At 44.0% G+C, this 22,092-nt stretch overlaps 1 protein-coding gene across 3 annotated transcripts in view; it reads left to right on the top strand.

The window, feature by feature from the left end:
* MAP3K13 (mitogen-activated protein kinase kinase kinase 13) overlaps positions 1–22,092 on the top strand; it is a 635,805-nt gene that overhangs the window by 275,432 nt on the left and 338,281 nt on the right. For all 3 annotated transcript variants that reach the window (XM_069615749.1, XM_069615750.1, XM_069615748.1), the window contains one exon: positions 17,691–18,267. In XM_069615749.1, coding sequence (XP_069471850.1) covers positions 17,763–18,267 — 505 coding nt within the window. In that variant the 5' untranslated portion in view covers positions 17,691–17,762. The remainder of the gene's footprint in view (positions 1–17,690; positions 18,268–22,092) is intronic.

The raw sequence follows: 22,092 nt of genomic DNA, 5'->3' as shown, positions 1-22,092 counted from the left end.
CAACTGTACACAGGTTTGTCACGCTGGAAAAAAAGGGGCTTCCTCTGCACAGACAGCACTCCAGTGCAACATGTGGCCCTATTGGATAAGCTTAAGGCTCCCATTGACTATCACAGTTGTGAAATGCGCAGTGCATACTAAAGAAACAGACATGATTTCTCATGGAAGCAAAGGCGCAGATTTAGAAGCTAAAAAGGAAGCCTATTTCTCAACTATTTCGGATTTCGAACTAAAAAATGTTAAACAAGTGACATGATGGTGTATGTTGATTAAAAAGGGCTTGCTTTAACATGCTGTCTGTTGTTAAGTTAGTTGAATTTCAAGGAAGGGCCCCAAGGGAAGCACAAGACCTATGGAGAAAACAGTGTGTTCTTTATCCCCCACTGAGGCAATATGGAGGTAGGATAGCACTGGCCAGCCAGTTATGCCTGTAGCATTATTGAGGATAGCGCTGGAGCATCTTCACTACCTGAGCATACGACTCGAGTGAGTCTTGCTGCTACAATTACAGAAGATTGGTTTTCATCAAATTTATTAGAACATGTGGCACAGTTTAATTTAAATTGCATTGTGTGCCAGAAATTTACTTCAGGGAACACTTTGCGAACAGTGAGATGAGCAATCCATAGACCCAATGGACCATTTCAGAATCTACATATAGATTATATTGATATGCTGCAGACATGCAATGGCGATAGGTATAAGCGGGTCATGCTATGTCTCTTTTCTAGATGGATCGAGGCAGGTCCATGTGCGCACCCCGATGCCACATGCGCTGCCAAGTTCCTCATGCGTTAGGTCTTTCCAAGATGGGGTGTGTGAGGTTTTGCGGTCTGACAACCGCATTTTGTAAAGCAACTATTTGGCCAGATCACTCTTTTATTAGGGATAAAACACAAGTTCTCTTCTGCCCATCTCCCACAGGCAAATGGTATTTGTGAGCTTTTAAATGGACTACTTAAGGAGAGGATAGCTAGGAATAAAATCACTTTAAAGAAGCAGTGGTTACACTGCCTACCCCTTGCGCTATATGCGCTGCAAAATCAGCCTGGTTCAGATCATGAGTTGGTGACTGAATGTTGAATGAGAACACCTCTTGCTCCTCCAACTAGGTTAGAAACTGATGCCCACTGTGTAGCAAATACATTTTGTGATGAGATGCATGATTATTTGGCAACTATGAGCGCTAGTGTTTCTTTATTTCTGAACAGATCAAGGGAGGGGTCAAAGAGGATTGAAAAAGGAAGCCAGCCAACTGATCCACATAGCCTCTTAAAACAACCTATCTTATATTCAGGAGACCAGGTTCTGGTGCGTAAATGTGTTCACACCTCGAGCAAACCCAGTTTCAAGGCACCCCACGAGGTGGAAGAAGTTAATCCTACAGCTGTTAAGCTACAAAGAAGGCGAGCGTGGCTGCATCTCCATGACATCAAACCATACAAGGGAGAAACTTTGACCCTTACTGCATCTACTGACAGTGAAGCAAGAGAAAAAGTTCCACGCATGCAGACAAGGTCAGCAACCCAAAGCAAAGAAAAAGAGTCTATGGAATAACAAAACACCTTTTGATTTCTTAAATCTGGAATGAATAGACTTGCAGCTATCATAGAACTTTTTTAGATAGAAACAAGGAAGAATGTGTTGATGTACCGGAGCCGAAAGACAAGGAGCACACTGCATCTCCTATGCTACCCATCATAATAATATTGCACATATTCTTGAATGTTGTTTTCACCTACATATTACAGTCTTACCCAACTCTGATCAGACATGTTAACATTGTAACATTTCTCAGCAATCCCAAAAATAATCATATTATTTTCAGAATCATAGTGGCAATTATTTTGCAGTTTTTGATATAAAAGTGTGATAAAAAACATATTGAATTCAAAACAAAATGGGAAGGTTCCAGAATATAAGAAATTCTTTTCCATCAATAAAATTGATTTGTTTTTCTGGAATCGTAATTGTGATGTCATTTTGCATTATGATTTTCTTATTATTATGGCATTTAGACACATAATGATTACAAATGCAGATACCGTCAGGGACAATGAAACATTCTTTATGATCCCTAACAAAGGTACGAGCAGAATTTTTCATGATTTTTCTAAACAAATTGTTGGACTAGAGACACTGCAGTTGATCATGAAGATATAAATACATATCTTCACAATTCTGCTCATTTAAAGAATTACTTATGGTATCAACACACGAAGGAGGTGGCATAGAGAACGCCAGATGAAAACTGCTATGTGTGTTCTCTAATACCCTATGCCATGAACGCAGCCAGAACATTTATTGCAAAAGAAATTCCTGAACATGATGCAAAGTGCCTTAGTGATCTAGCAGTGTGCACAACCAGAGGGCAATTCAAAGGAAAATGGGCAACCCTACAATGGCGATCAAGGAGAACATTTCCATAGGAAGATACTTATGTGAAAACACAAAGGATGGAAAATGGGATGGGTTGGACAAGCAAAAAACATTTGTATCCATCCCAGATTGGAAAACAAAGGTCAAAATGAGGAGGATGGAATGTTCAGACATAGTGGAAAGATCAGGAGTACCAGGATGCTGGGAGAGGCTTAACTATTGGTGTATGGATGGGTTCCCACCAGTACAGGATGGGAAGAGTCTTATCTTGCCCTGCACACTTATTGAAGAAGGAACCAGTAAGCATAGTTCAAATAGTTAACAACCTCTTTTTAGCGTCATGGGCCAAGTACTCTAAGCTAGTAACATGAGTTGACAATGAAGCTAGGCCAATATCTGTAATACCACTAAAAAATGCGACATTCTTCAGGAATGAAGGCCTGAGTCTAGTTTGAGAAAATAAAGATGTAAGCAGGTGCTCGAAGTACCAGGAATGAATGAAGGAACTGCTGTGTTGATGGTTTCAATATTGGGCATGTGGATCCAGAGCTTACATGCAGCTGCCTAAAAATTGGGAGGGGTATGCTCCATTGTGGTCATACACATTCCTGCATTAGTGATTCCTCAAAGTGACTGCCATACTGATGAATAATGAATGAACAAATGAGGAAGAAGAGGTTGCATAGCCTCTACCGATTGAAGAGGAAGAACTATTTCTCATTAATATCGATAAAAGCCTATTATGATATAATAGATGAGCAACATTATTCAGCAAGACCAATGATGATGATATCTATATTCATGCCAAGCCTTCAGACTGCAGTCAATGCTAAGTGGCTGCAAATGACCAGATGGGAGCTGCAGCAAACGATTAATGCAACAATAAAAGGATTTAATGCAATTAGAGAAGAATTGAGTGCCATTAGGCTTATAACCCTCCAGAACAGGTATGTGCTCGACTTAATTACAGCAATGGAAGGAGGTGTATGCACCAAGGTCAGGCATTCTTGCTGTACTGTTAACCTTCCCATGATGGAGAAAATTGAACCATGACAGAAGCAATAACTATGCTGACAACCCTGCGTACGAAGATGGAGGATGAAGTTGATGAGACGGCACAGGATAACTGGTTCTTGTGGTTTCCAACTTGGCCAGCAAAGGCCTTAACACTACTTGGAGCAATACTAGTGTTGGCATTGCTAGGATTCTGTCTGTTATGGATCATTTTAGGACAATGCTAGAAGACAGCCAAGAACACTATTGGGATGAAGATAATGATTGCTATACATGCTGAAGCTGGTGAACACATGCAAAATGAGGACAGTGCCTGTGAGAATATAAAGAAAAGCCCTCTGGTTCACCCAGCAACTAAATTCTACTACCCTATGGATCACAAGAAATATGTAGGACAATGGATATTCTGCCCACCTCTGAATATCCATCGTCTCTGGATATTGGAGCAGCAGGAGAAGAGCCCTATGTGGGACACCAGGTATCATCCCAATACCACATTGAGTGTATGAAAGACGATATGCACTCAGACAACTGTACCGAATGTACCCTCGCACTGAAAGGGTGGAACAATGTCGGCACACACCATTGGACATCATAGAGCTATAAGTGAAATCTGATAAGGGCATAGTGATGCCATGAAGGAAAGGTACTGAGACGTACTAAAACAATATGAAAATAGTTAAGAATAAAGATGTAACTGAAGTAACAAGAGAAACATGATGATCAAATACGAAGAAATCATATATGCAAAGAAGATAAAGTAACCTGCTGACTAAGGTAGAAGAGATAGATAGAAGCTTGCTGCAAAGGAAAGTATAATGTGGCTAGAGCGGCCAGGATGGAAATATGGATGCCGGTCTCGTATTAAAACCAATCAAGCTACCTCAGAGACCGACCAGGGCTGCAAAGTCAGGAGACGCAGGAAAAACAGCTTTGTGTGATGGATAAAGAGGAGTCTATGGCCTGGGATCAAGGGTGCTACATCAAGCAATAATTGCAAGGCACAAGGGGTGTCAAAAGGATAAGCCATGTGCGTAAAACATATTTCTGCTAGATTAAGCAAAGAGGAAAACATCTGCAAGAGCCAAGTATTGGACAATTAAAAAATGCAAAACGACAATACAAGGTGGAGTGAGCAAGTCTCTAGAGGCTGAGAGGAGTAATGACACCCAGTACAATTGAATTAAATAGCAGTAAATAGAAGGTCGAGATGGAGAAATTCGTGGTCTCCTCACATGTGATTCATAAATCAAAAACAATGGCTATTCATTATGCTGTAGACAAAGATAAGGGTGTACCTACACTCCCTTAAAATTTCCAGAATAGAGAACAGGCTGCAAGGTCAACTGCAAAGTCTTGGCTTGGCTTAGGGCGGGACCGATGAGAGATGAACTAATGGGGCAAGTGGGCTATAGTCTGACCTTACTCTCAGCACCTGAGGTCAATTTTGGCTACATGCTGATGTTGGGAAAGCATGCCAACCAATCAGAGAGTCTATGTAGCAACATGCTATACAATGTTGCAAAGAACAACCCTCTGCCATTTTTCCACCATAATCAGTATTCTATGTATTTAGAGGTAGTTTGAGATGTGTCTAACAGATATGGGGCAGCCAATGTTTTTATTAACATTTCTACATCCTATAGGTATTTGTTTCCTTAACCAATCCCTCCCTTCAATAGGTTTTACAGTTTTTCACATAGGGTGACATCCTAGCTGATATACATTGAGGTATAAAACCTTTGTATAGCCAAGTGCGAGTGTGTGGACTACAGCTTGTTGTTCGACCAGATTGCCCTGCTTTATTTTATGTTGATAATAAAGTAGTACTTTGCCATATTCTTTGAGTCTGTCCGGTTATTTGGGTCCGAGATTGTTATTGGTAATTCCATCGAACACACAAGACGCTTCAAGGTACTGGAGCACATAAGGTCAAGCCTGCTTTTAGTAAGCAGGAGGAGGGAAAGAAGCAGAAGGAGAAAAAGGGAGGGGGTACAGATACATCTTCACCCCATTAGGCCCAAGTCACAAGAGTCTGGTAAGGATAGTGAGACTAATCCTCCCAAGCATACCAGTGTTTTCTCTAAGCCTCCCTGTGTGGCAAGGTCCAGTCGATCCTGTTTTGCTTGTGGAGCCAGTGACCATATGAAGGGGTATCGCAAATGTAAGTCTGACCTTCTCAGGATGAGGAAGAAGAGTTTGCAAGGGTGTACTTCCCTTTACATTCCTTCTCTACAGGTGAAGAATCTGAAGGTAATCTAGATTCCCTAAAACCTAGTAGTGCTGGAGCATCTGCTCCCATTCCAGTCCTGTTCCTTAGTCATTTGTTCACTGAGGATAGTGTTCAAGTAGAAGGTGGAAGTACCTATACTGTTCGGAACACTGGGCCCAATCCTACTGGAGTGGTTTCTCTGGTGGTAAACCCACAGGTTTTTGACAGAAATACCAGAAGGAGTTTGACATTTTCATCCTCTGAATTTTATTTCGAGGTGATCACATAGATCCGATGATGTTACTTCCCGTGCACGGCATTTGCTATTTGAATGGTAAGAGGATCGTACATATTTCATATGACCTCTTTTTATGGGCAATGGGCAACAGTGGTCTTTAAATCTAAGACCCACATTCTGATTTATTTTCAGGGTTGCTCTGTTTAAAACTCAATGGATGATTGACACTTAAACCAACATGTATAGTAAGTGATATTATTCATTTAAACACATGCACACACAGATAGAAACTGTGGGTAGATGCCTAATAATCTCATTATTTTGTTTTTAGACAAAGTTTGACTTCCTGGGTCATGTTTCCCAACTACCACAAATGTAAGCTTAGTAGATCTTGTAGTGCCAGGCTTTAGCGATGTAGTTGAATTGATTTGAACACACATACTCATTCTAAATATTTGTTTCAAAATAGGAAGACACATACTTACCTGAAGAAGGGATCAATTCTTCCCAAAACACGTAGAAGTTGCAAGAGAAATAATTGATAACGCATCGCTTGTTCTACTTTATGCAACACTCTTTCAAGATGTACACTGTCGGTTTTGATAAGATTGATGTGGAAATGTTTTGTTATCATTTTTAAGTTCTTTTCATGCATGAACGTATTTGTTTTATTTGATTGTTTTTATATTACTTGCCTTCAGTAACAGTAATAGGTTCATGTCTGTAATGAAAGCATTATTTCCATGCAAAAGTGGCCCATATTCACATAACAATAAATGTTTTGAACGTCATTGAAGACTTTCAGAACTTTTAAAGCAACATTTCAACACTTTTTAGGGGTGAGTCCCCATAAGAGTGCCCATACATTTCTTCTGTTTGTTAAGAACTCCTTGTGGATACTGAATAGTAAGCTCACAGAGCCCATCAGAGTAAACCATCTTACAGTGGGTGCAGGACATTCTCTTGTGGTTCATATTGTTGTCCGGATACCACAAGGGTGGTCTAACCTGCATTCCTGGTGGTCCCTGAGGGGAGGTCCCAGAAAAAAGACCACTGCAAGGTTTTCACTGTCAGCATCTGACAGAAGTGAGACAGGAAATCCAAATGTCCAGGATTCACTTTTAGGAGTGGATCCATCACTGCCGGACACAGACATAAGGTCTAACTTGGTTAGTTACTTAAGTTGATGTACAGCTTTTACGCGACAGTGACAAAGTGATGGTTACTAATCGCAATTCCATGCATCCTAATGCCAACCCACAGAGAATGACTGCCAAGTCATCATAGCAACCCATTTGAACATTAGTACCAGAGGTAGCTCCTATGAGGGAGATATGCCAGGCCCAGGTAGCATCTCTGTATAATGTTCAATCCCTTTGGAAGGAAGACTAGGTGACCTGTAAAGTGTCACTCAAATGTCCTCCACCGGAAGATGGCCTCATAAGTAGACTTTTTAAATCACTCATCAGTTTGATTGGAGCACTGAGTGAGCCCCAAAGAAGGCAGTGGGATCTTCTTATGTCAAAGCTCTGTTAAGTTTTTGAATTTGACATGGTGAATTGTTCAGAGGGCTGTGGTAGACCCATTGGGACTCCCAGAGTTACCACTGAATGGTGTGGAGATTCTGTCCCTTGGGATAACATTGGAGCCCTGCTTCTGAGTACAGAAAGGGGGCCATAGCAATCTGTGTCCCTGCCCTGACCTGTGTCAGAGTAGTCCTTCTCAAGACTTCATTGAGGGTGGGCTAGGTCCCCCTCAACTGACCCCACAACAACAAGGTGGGGTGATAATTCTGCTGAGGCAATTTGTTATTCCCTTAGCAATGTTCTTTATGTCTTTCTGCTTCTTTGTTTCATCCTCTATCTCCATCTGTTTATCGTGTCTGTCCTTTCCCTCATGCTGTTTACTTTCATCGCGTGTCAGTCGAGATATATTTTCTTTCGAGGGGATTGTGTCCCCCAACGTATTCCACATCTATGACAGGTAATGACCACAGCTGTGCTGCTTTTGAAAATGTTCGGCAGAGGGTGTCCTGCGTTGATGACGTTGATACGTTGTTCCTCGAGGGCCTCTGTTGAGGGTCGACGTCACGGGATGTTATATATAGGACATACAGCACCCATAGCCTCAGTTCCGTTTTTTCCGCAACGTGTTTGCTTCAGAATCTCGGCGTGCTCGATTCTTCTGTGCGAATATGTCTTCGTCTTCTTATGCTACCCCGAAGTTGGTCGTTAAAAAGTGTTGGGACTGCGGGTCGAAGATGTCCATCACGGACCCGCACGACATCTGCCTTTGGTGCCTCGGCGAAAGCCACGCCACCAATGACTGCGAGGAGTGTCAGTCCCTGACGTCTAAGGCCTTGCGGGAACGAAAGAAGAAATTGAATGTAGGTAGGGTGTCTAAGCCCCATAAGTCGAAGTCTGCTGGGCTTTCGACCGATGACTCGAGGGGTGACTCTTTGCATCAGCGCAAGTCCAGGGGGTCTCGGTCTAGGAGTGGTTCCCGCCATTCCTCTGCCTCATCGAGGCATTCTAGGAAGCGCCGTCACCGGTCGCCTTCCCCGTATTTGCCGGAGGAGGACTCCACTGGACGGTTGACTTGTCCCACCAAGTCTTCGTCGCCGGCCCAATGGGATTCATTCCGCCGGCAGATGTTGGCGATTTTCGAATCGCAAGGCACAGTTCCGTCCGTGCCTTCGAAAGAAGCCGGAAAGGAACGGGCTTGGTCCACCCTCGCACGCCTTCGGGCTCGGGCAGTCGGCGCGATCATTGGGAGCTGTCGAGATCCCGCTCGGACAAGGGAGATCGCCACAGCCATGCCAGGTCCAGGTCCTGGTCCTTGACGCCATCGAGACCGTCCGAACCTGTGAGGCCTTCGAGGAAGGCGTCAACGCCATCGGCGCCGTGTCCGTCGAGGGACACTCTCGGGGCTCCAGCCTCGAAGAGGTTGTCAACACCGTCGGCGCCTCAGTCGACGTCGACGCCGAAAGCCCCAGAGGGCTGGGGAATCTCCGAGGTAGCCTCTCAGTAAATCTGAGAGGCCTGTTTCTGAGCACTACTATGTTCCTCATCCCAGATTGGATTTGTTCCAACCTTTTGGATTATATTTCCGAGGTGGAGGAAGGGTCTGAGGACGAAATGGTTGTGCATCCTGATGTTCCTGATGACCTTGTGTCTGGGCACAGTAAGTTGGAGGAACTCCGTCAGTCCCTGCATGACGCCAGTGGTCTTGATACCTCTCCGGAGGTGGAGTTTGGCAGGCCTGAGCAGGGGACGCATGCCGAATCCTCTTATAGGGTCAGTCTTGGGGTGGTCTCATGTCGAGGGTGCCTGAATACTTGGGGTGGTCTGCTCCACCTGTTGATTTTGATCAGGATGATCTGACGGACATCCTGGACCAAGGTCCACCCACTGACCCGGTGTTGCCATTTCCCATGGCTTTGCAAAGAAGGGTGGCGGCAGCTTGGACTGCTCTGGGGAGTCTTCTGCCAGTGAATAAGTCTCTTCCGAAAAAATACGCCTAGCCAGTAGTGACCCCTGCTACTTGTCGAGGCACCCTGCTCCGGAGAGTTTGGTGGTGCAGGCGGCTACAGCCCCCGCAAAGCAGGCTGCGTACCCTACCATCCCTCCTTTGGTGGTTGGACGAAAAAGGTATTTTCATCTGGGGGTATGGCTTTGAAGGCAGCCAACTCGGTTTGTGCCTTGGCAAGATTCACTCACACTCTGTGGAATTGTGCATCGTTGGCGGCTGAGCATATTCCCGAAGTGGAGGAATGGGATGGTTTTCTAGCCCTCGTGCAGGACGGCAAGGATGCCATGTGTGAAGCCGTTCAGTCTGGTTTGGACACGGCAGACTGTGTCATTCGGTCCATGGCTGCGAGCACCGTGATACGCAGGTTTGCATGGTTGCGGAAGTCGGGGTTTGCCCCTGATGTACATTCTCAGCTTCTCAACATGCTCTTTGATGGTGTCCATCTGTTTGGCAGCAAGGCTGATGAGAGCCTTGAGAGGTTGCAGACCTCCAAAGCTGGAGCGAAGTCTTTGAGCGCTGCAGTACGTCAACCTCTGCCGTTTCGTCCTAGGGGACAGCAATGGAGGGGAGATTCCTTTCAGTACTACTCTTCCTTTGGTAGATCGAGAGGAGCTCCCAGTCAAAGGGGCCACCGTAGGGGTACCAGAGGTAGAAAGCAAGGTACTTCAGGTGCCAAAGCCGCTCTGGTAGTTGCCTCTTTGCCCTCAGGCACTGCCGCAGCTGCAGCCGCGTCCGCTCAGTAATGAGGCCAGGTCCCATGGTTCGCTGGTTGGGGGAAGACTTGCGCAGCATCTTGGAGAATGTCGTGCCATTACTTCAGATGTGTGGGTTCTGGAGATCATAACCCACAGCTACTGTCTTCCCTTCCGGCAGAGGCCTCACGACATTCCACCGGGGAAGCTCTCTTTGAAGCGTTCGGATCCGCTCCTTGCGCAGGAAATCCTATCCCTGCTGGAGAAAGGCGCCATAGAACTGGTGCCTGTAGCAGAGAGGTACAAGGGATGGTATTCCCCTTATTTTTTGATCCCGAAAAAAGACGGGGGATTGAGACCCATCATGGACTTGCGTGGGCTGAACCAGCTCCTCAGGAAGGACAAGTTCAAGATGGTAACTCTTTCTCAAGTCCTCCAGGCCCTTCAACTGCAGGATTGGTTGGTGTCTCTCGACCTCAAGGATGCTTACTTTCATGTGCTGATTCATCCTAAGCACAGGAAGTACCTGAGGTTCGCGGTTGGCGAATCGCATGTTCAGTTTTGGGCCCTGCCATTCGGATTGACCTCCCCTCTGAGGGTCTTCACCAAGCTGATGGTCGTGGTGGCAGCATATCTCAGGAAAGGGGGTATTCACGTCTACCCCTACCTGGATGATTGGTTGATTAGCCCGAGCAAGTCCTAGATCATCTGTCCGTCACCTGCCACTCCCTTCACAAGCAGGGCTTTTCCCGCAGTTTTAAAGAAGTCCCATTTGACACCTACCCAGCGGCTCTAATACATCAGAGCAGTGCTTGACACATCCCTGGGGAAGTGTTCACCTCCCCAGGTGAGGGCTCATCACATTCTGCAGATGCTGGACAAGTTTCAACGTGCCAAGAGTCTCCCGGCATTGGAGCTCTTGAGGTTGCTCGGCCTCATGGCATCCTGCATTTTCCTGGTGCCAAAGGTGAGGCTGAGGATGAGATCTCTGCAGTGGGCTCTCAAGATGCAGTTGTCGCAGTTCTCTGGCAGGATGTCAGATCCCGTTCAGATTCTGCCTTCGGTCACACAGGATCTTCTATGGTGGGCCGTCAAAGGCAATCTGATGAAGGGTGGTCCGTTTTGGCAACCTTGCCCAGAGGCGACGATCGTGATGGACGCATCCCTCACGGGTTGGGGAACTCATGCCAACGAGTTGACAGCCAGTGGTCGTTGGTCTCTGTCGGATTCCAGACTCCACATCAATCTGTTAGAGCTGCGGGCCGTCAGGCTAGCCCTGAAGGCTTTTCTGCCGTCCGTGCGGGGGATGAATGTCCAGATTATGATGGACAATACAGTGGCCATGCACTACCTCAACAAAAGGGGGGGCAGGGTCACTCCCGTTGTGCAGGGAGGCGATGCAGCTCTGGTTCTGGGCCATCCAACAGCAAATTCGATCTCGGCATTTCATCTGGCCCGAGATGAAAACGCGGCGGTGGACGCTCTGAGCAGGCAGAGCACGGACTCTCACGAGTGGGAGCTGGCTCAGGAATTTCTGTTGGAGATCTTTGCCCTTTGGGGAACCCCACAAGTGGATCTCTTCACCACCAGTGTCAACCAGAAGTGCAAAAGGTTCTGTTCCCTGGAATTTCCTCCAAGAGGAGCCTTAGGGGACGCGTTCGTAGTGGAGTGGACCTTCCCACTGCTGTATGCGTTTCCTCCAGTCCCTGTCATTCCGCAGGTGTTGCGGAGGTTTGGTTCCTGTATGATCCTCATTGCTCCGGCATGGGCCAGGAGAGCGTGGTACCCGGACCTTCTAGACATGTCCATCTGCCCTCCACACCGTCTTCCCTACCGAGACGATCTCCTCTTGGAGGGGGGTCAGGTTCTCCATCCGGAGTTCAAGTGTCTCAGCCTTCATGCTTGGTATCTGAAAGGTTGAGGTAGAAGGATTGGGACCTCCCCGAAGACGCGATGGAGGTGTTGCTTTTGGCAAGAAGGCCCGCAACAAAATCCCTGTACCGTTGCCGTTGGAGAAAGTTCTGTGACTTGCGCAGGTTACAGAATGTGGATCCTTTCCAATGTTCCATTACTTTGGTTTTGTCTTTTTTGCTTTCTTTAGCCCACAGGGGCCTGAAAGGGGGTACCATTGAGGGTTACCTGGCAGTGCTGTCCATATTTAAGCGCTCGTCTGAGGAATGTTCTTATTTTAGGATCCCTTTGATTTCTCAGTTTCTAATAGGGCTTACTAATGTGTTTCCACCGTCACCTTTCCAGGTGCCAGGATGGGATTTGAATTTGGTTTTAAAGTTCCTAATGGGAGCTCCGTTTGTGCCCTTACATTCTTGTCCGTTGCGACTGTTGTCCTTTAAAACTGTATTTTGGTTGCGGTTATTTCCGCACGCAGAGTGAGTGAGTTGCAGGCACTCTCTGCCAAGCCACCCTTTACTGTGTTGCATAAGGACAGGGTTGTCCTGCGGGTGCGGCCTTCTTTTCTTCTGAAGGTTGTGTCAGAATTCCATTTGAGCCAGAAGGTGATCCTTCTGGCGTTTTATCCTCCTCCACATCCTGGTAAGGAAGAGGAGAGGCTCCATAGGGCTTTGAGTTTCTATCTCTCACGGATGTCCCGGGTCAGAGTGGACGATCAGATCTTTGTTGGTTATGCTGGAAGGCACTTAGATCTGGCTGTTTCCAAACAGACCTTGTCTAGATGGATCATTTTGACGGTCTGAGTGTTACCGGTGTGTGGAAAAGGACCCTCCAGTAGGCTTATGGGCTCACTCTACTAGGGGTGTGGCTGCCTCCACTGCTCTACAGAGGGGTGTTCCGATTTGCAAAATTTGTGAAGCAGCCACATGGGCCTCTATCCATACTTTTGTGAGACACTATTCCTTGGACTCCATCCATGGGCAGGATTTGGCCTTCGGTAAGGCAGTCCTTTATTCAGCAATTTGATTGGGCATTCTAAATGTATAAATTGTAAATTCTTTTCCCACCTCCATACGTTGGTACTGCTTTGGGAGTCATAGATGTGGAATACGTTGGAGGACACAATCCCCTTGAAGAACAAGTTACCTACCTTATCTGGTAACGTTCTTTCGATGGGATGTTCCTCTGACGTATTCCACATTAAACCCTCCCAGCCTGCCCCGCTACTGAGAATTTCTTATGCGCTTGCAGCTTCCGTTTCCGCAAGGCTTTCTGCAGTCATACAGATGGGAGATTGGTGCCACACGTTGTGGGAAAAAACTACAACTGAGGCTACGGGCGCCGTGCGTCCTATATATAACATCCGGTGACGTCGACTCTCGATGAAGGCCCTCGACGAACACCGTATCGCCGTCATCGACGCAGGGCGCCCTCTGCCGAAAACTTTCCGAAGCAGCACAGCTGTGGTCATTACCTGTCATAGATGTGGAATACGTCGGAAGAACATCCCATCGAAAGAACGTTACCAGATAAGGTAAGTAACTTGTTCTTCTCTGCTTCTGCTCTCTTCTGCATTGTCCCCACTGTTATAAGCAGGGGGCTCAAATGTGGGATTAATATACCCCGCTGCTGCTTTAAATCCTTTAAAGGATAAAATCCCTTCACCTCTGTGTCTATGCTCTTGTTTTCAGGAGGGGAAAGGGGAGCCGAAGGCGTTTTATCCTCCCCTTTATGCATCCGCTCCTTCTCTGCTTGATCTTCTTTCTCACTCTGATGCATCTTTCATAGCTCTAAAACAGCCAACCTTTTCTGTAACTTCTTTCCCTTATATGTAGCATGCAAATACGTTGTCATAGGATGCAATACTGTTTTTGACAACAAACCTTCCTGAGGCCACGGCATAAGTGTCTTATTAGTTGTACCTTGGACCCATTCCGAATGATATTTCTCATCATAGCTGTGTATCTTTGCAATGTCCTACATAAATGTAAAAGATGTCCGTCTTCCCATGATGACCAGTCAATCTCAACTGCTCGTACTTACCCAATTTTTTATTTTTTTATTATTCTCTTTAGATTATCAAATATACCACACTGATCAATTTTAGCAGGCACTATCAATTGTCATTTATTTTATCCGAAAATCAAAATATTTTATCCGCTTTAAAGAAAATTCTACACAACAATGTTCTTCTTGTTCCTTCGTTTACACTTTCTATCCATTTTTAATATCTCATTGTGTTAGCACTGATATTTTACGAATCTATTTTTTATTTAGTAGTTGCCTTTGATTTTTAGCCTTCTGATTGATGTCAATCTCTTCATCAAAACATCTGAAGAATCACCTGAATCTTTTACTATTGTTTTATATCTACTAGTTTAAACACACCAAAAGCTTTACACTGACATATTTATAACCCCCACATGCGCACTTCAATACATTTTCCCCTGCGTGCACCTTCCTTTACTTATATTTGGTCAGGTGATCCTCTGTGGTCCTTTTGCTAATGGCGGGAGTAGCCAAAAGTGCAAAAATCTGGATCTGGGCCTGTGTCGATTAGACCTGAACCATCCTCTGCTACCAACATATGCTTTAGCACCTTGTACCTCTCTTGTGCTAAATGGAATTACCAATAAAGATCTCAGACCAAATAACTGGATAGACTCGAGCAATGTGGCAAAGTGCTACTTTATTATTAATTTAATAAAGCAGAGTCATCTGGCAGACATCAGACTGATACTTGCACACTCACAAACCTGATTACACAGAGGTCTTCTACCCAAATATGCATCTTCTATGACATCATCCTACGTGGCAAACCATAAAACCTATTAGCTGGAGGGATTGGATTAGAACATCATATCTACTTATAGAAGGCATTGGTTGTCTCTTATCTGTAAAATAACCCTCAAATTTCCTCTACATACGTATAATATTGATTATAGCAAACAAAATGGCAGAAGATTGCTCTATGCAACATTGTATAGCAGGTTGCCCCATAGACCCACTGATTGGTTGGCATTCTCACCCAACCTTGGACTTTTGACTCTGCTAGCAGCACATAAGGAAATTGAAATGCAGGTGCTTGGATCGCGTCAGATTACTCCCTACTTTCCCCATTAGTCCTTCATCTCTCATCAGTTCATCCATGAGCCAATGTTTCCCATCTGTAGTTCACCTTGTAGCCTGTTCTCTGTTCTAGAACATTCGAAGGAGTGAAAGCACATCACTATCTTCATTTGAGGTTTAATGAATAGCCCCTGTTTTTGACTTCTGGGTCCACTGCGAAGAGACCACGAATTTGTCTATTTCAGCCTCATTTACTGCTATTTGATTTAATTATACTGGATGTCATTGCTGCTTTTGGTCAACAGAGACTTGCTCACTTTACCTTGCATAGACGTTATACACTTTTAATTGCACGATACATGGCTCTTGCAGATGTTTTCTTCTTCCTTAATCTTGGATAAATATGTCTCATGTCCATGACTCATTCACCTGCCTCCTTTTTGTGCTTTGCAACTATTCCTTAAAAATCGCATCCTTCATCCCAAGCCAACATCGACGACTCTTGTTTTGCACACAAAGCTGATTTTCCAGCGTCTCCTAACTCTCCGCCACTGATCGGCTTCTGAGGTAGTTTTATTGAATTTACACGGGCCATTGTCCATTTTTCAATAATGGCCGTCCTTGCCACGTTATATATTCCTCTATAGCAAGTTTCTATGTATCTTTTCTAGTTTGCATTACTGTGTATTTACGCTTCAATCAATCAGGTATTTATAATGTGCACTATTACCGAAGGCATCATGGTGCAGCACAGATACTAGAAGGGGGATGTCAATCAACTTATTGCTCATCAAGTTACCTTCTGTATTCATGATTACTTCATCATCTCGTACATGTTCCTCTTGTTACTTTAGTTACATTGTCACTCTTCAGTATTTTCATATCGTTTCACTATGGCTTCATAGATCTTTATAGCATCAATTTGCCCACGTCAGATTTTACTCAACGCTCCATAATATTCAATGGTGTGTACTGACATCCTTCCGAGCGGCATCCTTCCAAACTTACAGTTCAAGGGTACATTCAATATGGTTGTCTGAGTGCATATTGTCTCTCATACACTCAGTGAGGTATGGCCATAACTCATGGAGTCCCACATAGCCCTTATACTTCTGTTCCAGTATGACTGTGGTGAGGGGGCAGCAAGCAACTACGGAAAATGCATCCACCTGCTCCACTACACCGGTAAACAGAATTACCAGCACTTTTACTGTATACCGGCAATCTCGTAATTAGCCCTTATGTGTTATTACCTACCTCTGTTCCTCAAGACTGCTTTAGAGAGACAGTCCATTTAATCCAAAACATGTTTTGACTGGACCTTCTTTTCTGCAAACCTGATGTGTAGACCTGGATTGCACCTTAATGGATCCAAATGCACTCAAGATATGGCAAAAAAAAACATTTGCCCCTTCTACATCACCCAATCTCTGTGGCATTTCACCCGCTTTCCTATCCTCCTTGTCTTCTGCTCCTTTTCGTTCTGCAAACTGAGGTCTGGGTACCCCTGAGGAGGGGGCTTAATAGACCAACCTCCATGCAAACAAGTTGCTATGGGGCCACTACATTGGGGATTGAGTGCAATATAAACACCTTCTAATATAACATAACTAATTCATGTTTTACTACAATGCGGATTGGTCCCCCAAGGTTTCAGATATGCCATCAGAACTACCACACTGTATTCTAAATACTGCTGGATCTATTCTGATATTGTGAATCTCAACAACAAAAAATGAGACGCCCTCGAGTAAGAATGAACAAAGAATGAACGTAGTCAAATAACCTGTATAAGTGGATAGTTCCCACTCAATAGGGTTCGTAATCCACATTTTATCTATGTGGTTTCTGATGGTACTCTTGTTCAGAGTAGAAATTCCTTGCATTTTGGTGCCAGATTTTCCTTGAGTGGAACCAGACTGATATGCAAATGGCCATTTCTTCTCTGGTGTGGCACAGAGCATTACAAACATGATTGTAGACTTTCCTGAGTGGGCACCATCCGACAGAACATGCTTTTGGGACTTGTTTGTTCTCTGTAGAGTGTTTCCTTCACTTTTTGCAATGGGCTTGTTGCAGAAGTTACAATAACATAGAACGCTTTCTGTTTCTCTTCTCTCTGTATACAGCCATTAGAAACGCGTACTTAAAGCTGCTTCTCATGAACCAGCTGGTTAGAAATATAAAGTCAGCACTGTGCGTACACAAACACACAAGTTCCACTCCTCTCTTTACTGTATGAATTTGCAGAATTTGTGTTGTGTTTTTCGTTGGTGCTGTTTTTCCTTGTGCACAGTCTTGATATATCTTTAACTTTTTTCCCTTTTTTTTTGCGTACAACCTGTCCGTATCCACCTTTCTATCATCAAATTACTTTCTATATACACCACTTTTTCTTATACTGGACTTCAGCAAACGATCGGACTGCCTATAACTATTTCCCACCAGAATGTTTCCCAAGATGCTACTCAAATAGTCTTAACAAGTCAAGAATTGCAATTTATAACTATAACCGTCTATTTGGTTACCTGGGACTGTTTTTTCAGCCCGAGTCTGCTAATTTAATTACTGCTATCTGCAGATGAATGTTGTATGTCATTGAAAAGGCAAGCAATGATATTAAGTTGTCTTGTTTTGTTTTTTGCAGATGTTGGACCCCTCGATAGTACAGAATTTTGTAAGAAGATTTAACTGAGTCGTGCCTCCAACGGGCTGCCCGATGCACACACATAGTACAATGGCAGCTCCTCATGAGCCCATAAGGGGTTCCTCCTCTCCAAACCTCATCAGTGAGATCATGAGTGAAGAGAAACACTTTACTGAGCTCCATATCGACCATGCACTTGCAGGGAGCCATGCTTCACCCGATACTCTTGAGGATATGCGGGAGAAGAGTCTGTTTCAGACAGACTTTGTCGAGAGTACAAATGGCCCAGTAACGAGTGGAGGGCTGACCAGCATCAGTGAGGACTCCAGGGACCAATTTGAGAACACTGTCCTACAGCTGAGGGAGCATGAAGATGCTGAAACACCTGCATCACAACAGGGAAACAGCCATACTCGGGAGGGGGGAAACAATGTGTCAACAGAAGACATTAAAATCCATTTCAGCCGGAACAGGAGTGGAAGTGGCGGATTTCTGGAAGGTCTTTTTGGGTGCCTGAGGCCTGTGTGGAATATCATAGGGAAAGCCTACTCCACAGAGTACAAACTTCAGCAGCAAGGTGAGTTAGGAGGAAAGAGGGGAGTGACGTATACAGTACCAACAATCAATGTTCCGTCTAATTATTTTTCTCTAAGTGCAGAAATGTTTGGCTTTTGTGCACTCATAATCTTCCATGTGCGCAACTTATTAATGAGGTAAGTTACTTTGTGAATATGCACAGTTAGTGAGGTATCATCCCCGAAGAAAGTTTGGATGGGAATTTCCACACCCAACCACTGTAATCCTTTATAAAGAAGCATATAAGGTGCATCCTAAACACTTTTCCCAAACATAGGCTACAAAAAACAAATATTTCATATGTGATTATAATGTTAATCAGCCAGTCCAAGACTTCAATGTCTGCCACAGAATCTAGCAAAAGTACTCCTATGTGGAGAAAATTAAGTGTACAAAAAAGCATTGTATGCTCAGTATAAACAGTTGGCTTAGCTGTGGCTATTAATTTGTCAACACTGCTCAAAGGCCATGCAGAATTTTGTTTGGCATTGGGAAAAACCCTCATATGTATTACAAAAAACAAATATCACTTGTCTTAACTGAGGTGGCTGTCAAAAAATTAATACAGGATACAATGTTTGCAAAAGGAATAACGACAACTAAAAGGAATGCGTTAGAAAACATGCCAGTAGGAGTTCATGTGCCACTTTAACAAAGTAATTCAAGAGCCAGGAGAACATGCCTCTCATAATTAGATGAGAATGATAACATCAGAATAACTGCTCCACGGAATATTGGGATCAGAAATCCTTGCTCCTCTGCTATCCATCAACATTATATAGTTCTGTGAATAGAGCTGTGACGAAACTTACTCAAAATCAGTCATTCAGCTAAGAGGCATATATACACCATCAGTATTTGCTCCATAAAAACAGGAAAATGTGTTCAACAAAGACGCAAAACAATGAACCTAAAGGATTCTACCACCTGCTTCTACCCACAAAGCTCCATTGCTATTTTCTAGTCAGGGACCAGCATAGCAGTTGCATATGAAGGCACTCTAATAATATTACTGGGCAATCTCAAGAGGCATTTTAAGGGGAAAGAACGTTTTAGATGCATAAAGTATCCATACTGGCAAAGCTAGTTACTTTATTACTCCCTGAAAAACTATTTGATTGCAAGTAGGGAGTAGAATCTTCTCAGAAGCCTGCTTCGTAATCCTGACAAAGGAAGAGAACATAACAGGGCACATAATACAGCCTATAGTGTTGCCCACCCTTCCTTACCACAGTCTACACACAATTCACCTTACTGAGGTTTCTTATGGGGCCGTTGAAGAAAATTACATATATTTGCAGTTTAAGTTAATAGTAGCAATGATCAGAGGTACATCAGACTGAGTGCCTTCTTCTTTAACTAGAGACCCCTCCTCTGCAATTCAATGTTATCACTTAAACAAGATGCATGGGGATGCTCAAGGTAATAAACGCAGAAAACATGATTATGTTGGAAAGCCCTGAACAGCTGAACAGAAAGAAACAGAAGGTGCTGTTTCCTAGACGGTTACTAGAGTTTCCTTTTAGTTTAGCAAACAAACACATTTCCTTCACTGCACTGTTCTGCCGAAACATCCGACTTGGTTTTTGAAAGTTGCTGATTTCTTCATCCTACTATGCCCTCGCTTCCAAACCCCCTTCCGATCGTACCTCTCTTCGGCTCCTGGGCTAGCCTTCAATACTAGTTGACAGGGCTTTATAGAAAGTGAGGAATTGTAGCAGTAAAACATTCACTGTGATATTTGCATAATCACAATACTTTGCAGGCAAAACATATTTAAAGCCTCACCATGATATTATGTGTAGTTTAACAAAATGTTACAATTCTGCATGTATACAATTATTTTGCAGTGCATGCAAGATTGTTTACAACATACCCTGCCCTTATATTGTTCTGTAGGATTATACAAGTGCTCAGTGCAACGTTTTTTATAGAAGCGAGTTACCGACCATATCATTTGTCATGGTCTATGCTCAATGCAAGTCTGAAAACTTGGAACAGAAGCAGATTGTGTGAAAAGCATTCTAGCTGTCTGAATATCCGTTGTTCTAATACTATGTATGAGTAATGCCAGGCATAGTCCATACCCATTATCCCTTGCAGGCCAAGTAAATGATATTGCTATCTTGCTCTCCACCTATAGGGTAATGTTAGCAGTAATTAGGCGACACTGAGCATGACATTTTCCTTCTCAAAATCCTTAAAAGGCAAATTAGTATTTGAGTTTTATATTGCGTTGCAAAGGTACTGCTTCAAAGCCTGTGTGTGACATATTTACAAAAGCGTAGGAAGCATGGGATGAGCTTACACATCCAAGTAGCCTTCCTACTTGCAGTCAGTATCCGATATTTGAGCTGACAGTTCGGTCACATAGTGTGGATGATACTTTTGCTAAGGATCACGAGTAACATGAATACTGGTGCTTGATTGTTATTCATATTCCAACAAACATAAGACAGGTGGATGTAAGTACACGTCTGATAACGTTTCGCAGAGCCACAGTAGGCCGTGTCAAGGTTGTCCGGTAATATCAAAATGTGGACATGGGCGGAAGTTGGAGTCATAAGGTGCAAGTGTGGTAGTCCAGTATAGGAATCATGGGTGGGGAGGGAAGGTTATTTGATTATGTGTGCAGTCATATCTTAGTAAGATCCTATGTTCAAAGAGCAACTTTTTCATGCTTGTTTTATGGTGTATTCTCTATTTCAGTTTTTTAAGGCCACACTTGCGACGTAGGGTAATGTACATAGGCTGGACCAGAATATCAAGACTAGTTAGTACAATTTAGCTTTATTTTGAGAGACAGCAAATTTCAGGTAACTGCTGTGGCTTTTACTATATTCATTCATGAGAAGGTGGGCATTGTCTGTGTGCGCTGCTAAAATTCTTCTGAGCAGCACCCAGAAGGAAGCTGGGCAAGCGCACATGCGCACAGCTTAGAGGGAACACTGCCAACAATACTCTACTTGGATTTAATGAGGGAGGGGGGAGAGGCTCTGGCAGTTCTGCGTACTGCTCTGGTGTGTGCTGATCACTGGGGTGTAGCTGAAGTGACAGTGGCTTCAATTGCGGGAGGCGGAAGGCACGGAAGTATCGCAGGAGCTGAGAAACACCTGGTTTTCCCCACTGAGAGCAGGGAAACAAGCAGCGGTTCTGAAGGCGATGTTATAAGAAAACTGGTGAGTTGGCCTTGCTTAGTTGACCCCAGGGAGCTCCTAGACTGCTGGCTCAAAAGAATGATTTTGAATATCGAACTAATGAAGAGAAAGGTTTTGAATATCGAACTAATGAGTCAATTTGGGCATAATTATCACTTTAGGAGAGAAAGTGAAAAGAAACATTGTAACCAACATTGTCCAAACAAAAAGTGAACAATATTTAACAAAAGTGAAAATAAATATTGTAACCACCATTGTCTAAGCCAAGAGGGGACAGTAAATAAACAAAGTTAAATAGAATTGTGTAACCATTATTACCAAAGCCAAAAGAGAACGATATTCAAATGGAGTAAATGTGATGCACACAAAGGAAGATTCTTTTTTTTAAGGAGCTTGTAGCCAGCATTGCCTAAGCCAAAGAATGGCATATAAAAGAAATCAAAGGTGTCGGAACAGAAGCCCTCCTTGCGTTAATTATTATTGGGGAGAGAAATATGTTCTGCATTACAGGTGCACGTGAATCAGTGTGAAGTACATTGCCAATACATGAAATAATTGTTGATAAAACTGTTCCCCTTGTAGATTGAAGTGTGGAAAGTTTGAAGCAAGCCTTACCACAAAATACTAATGGTAGTTGTAGGAGTTTGTCCTGGCAGGCGAGTAGACCA

This window comes from Ambystoma mexicanum, chromosome 9 (assembly GCF_040938575.1).
Source record: "Ambystoma mexicanum isolate Mex_15411 chromosome 9, UKY_AmexF1_1, whole genome shotgun sequence".
Taxonomy (NCBI): domain Eukaryota; kingdom Metazoa; phylum Chordata; class Amphibia; order Caudata; family Ambystomatidae; genus Ambystoma; species Ambystoma mexicanum.
The sequence above is the reverse complement of the archived record's forward strand: the minus strand, read 5'-3'. Positions and strand labels throughout refer to the sequence as shown.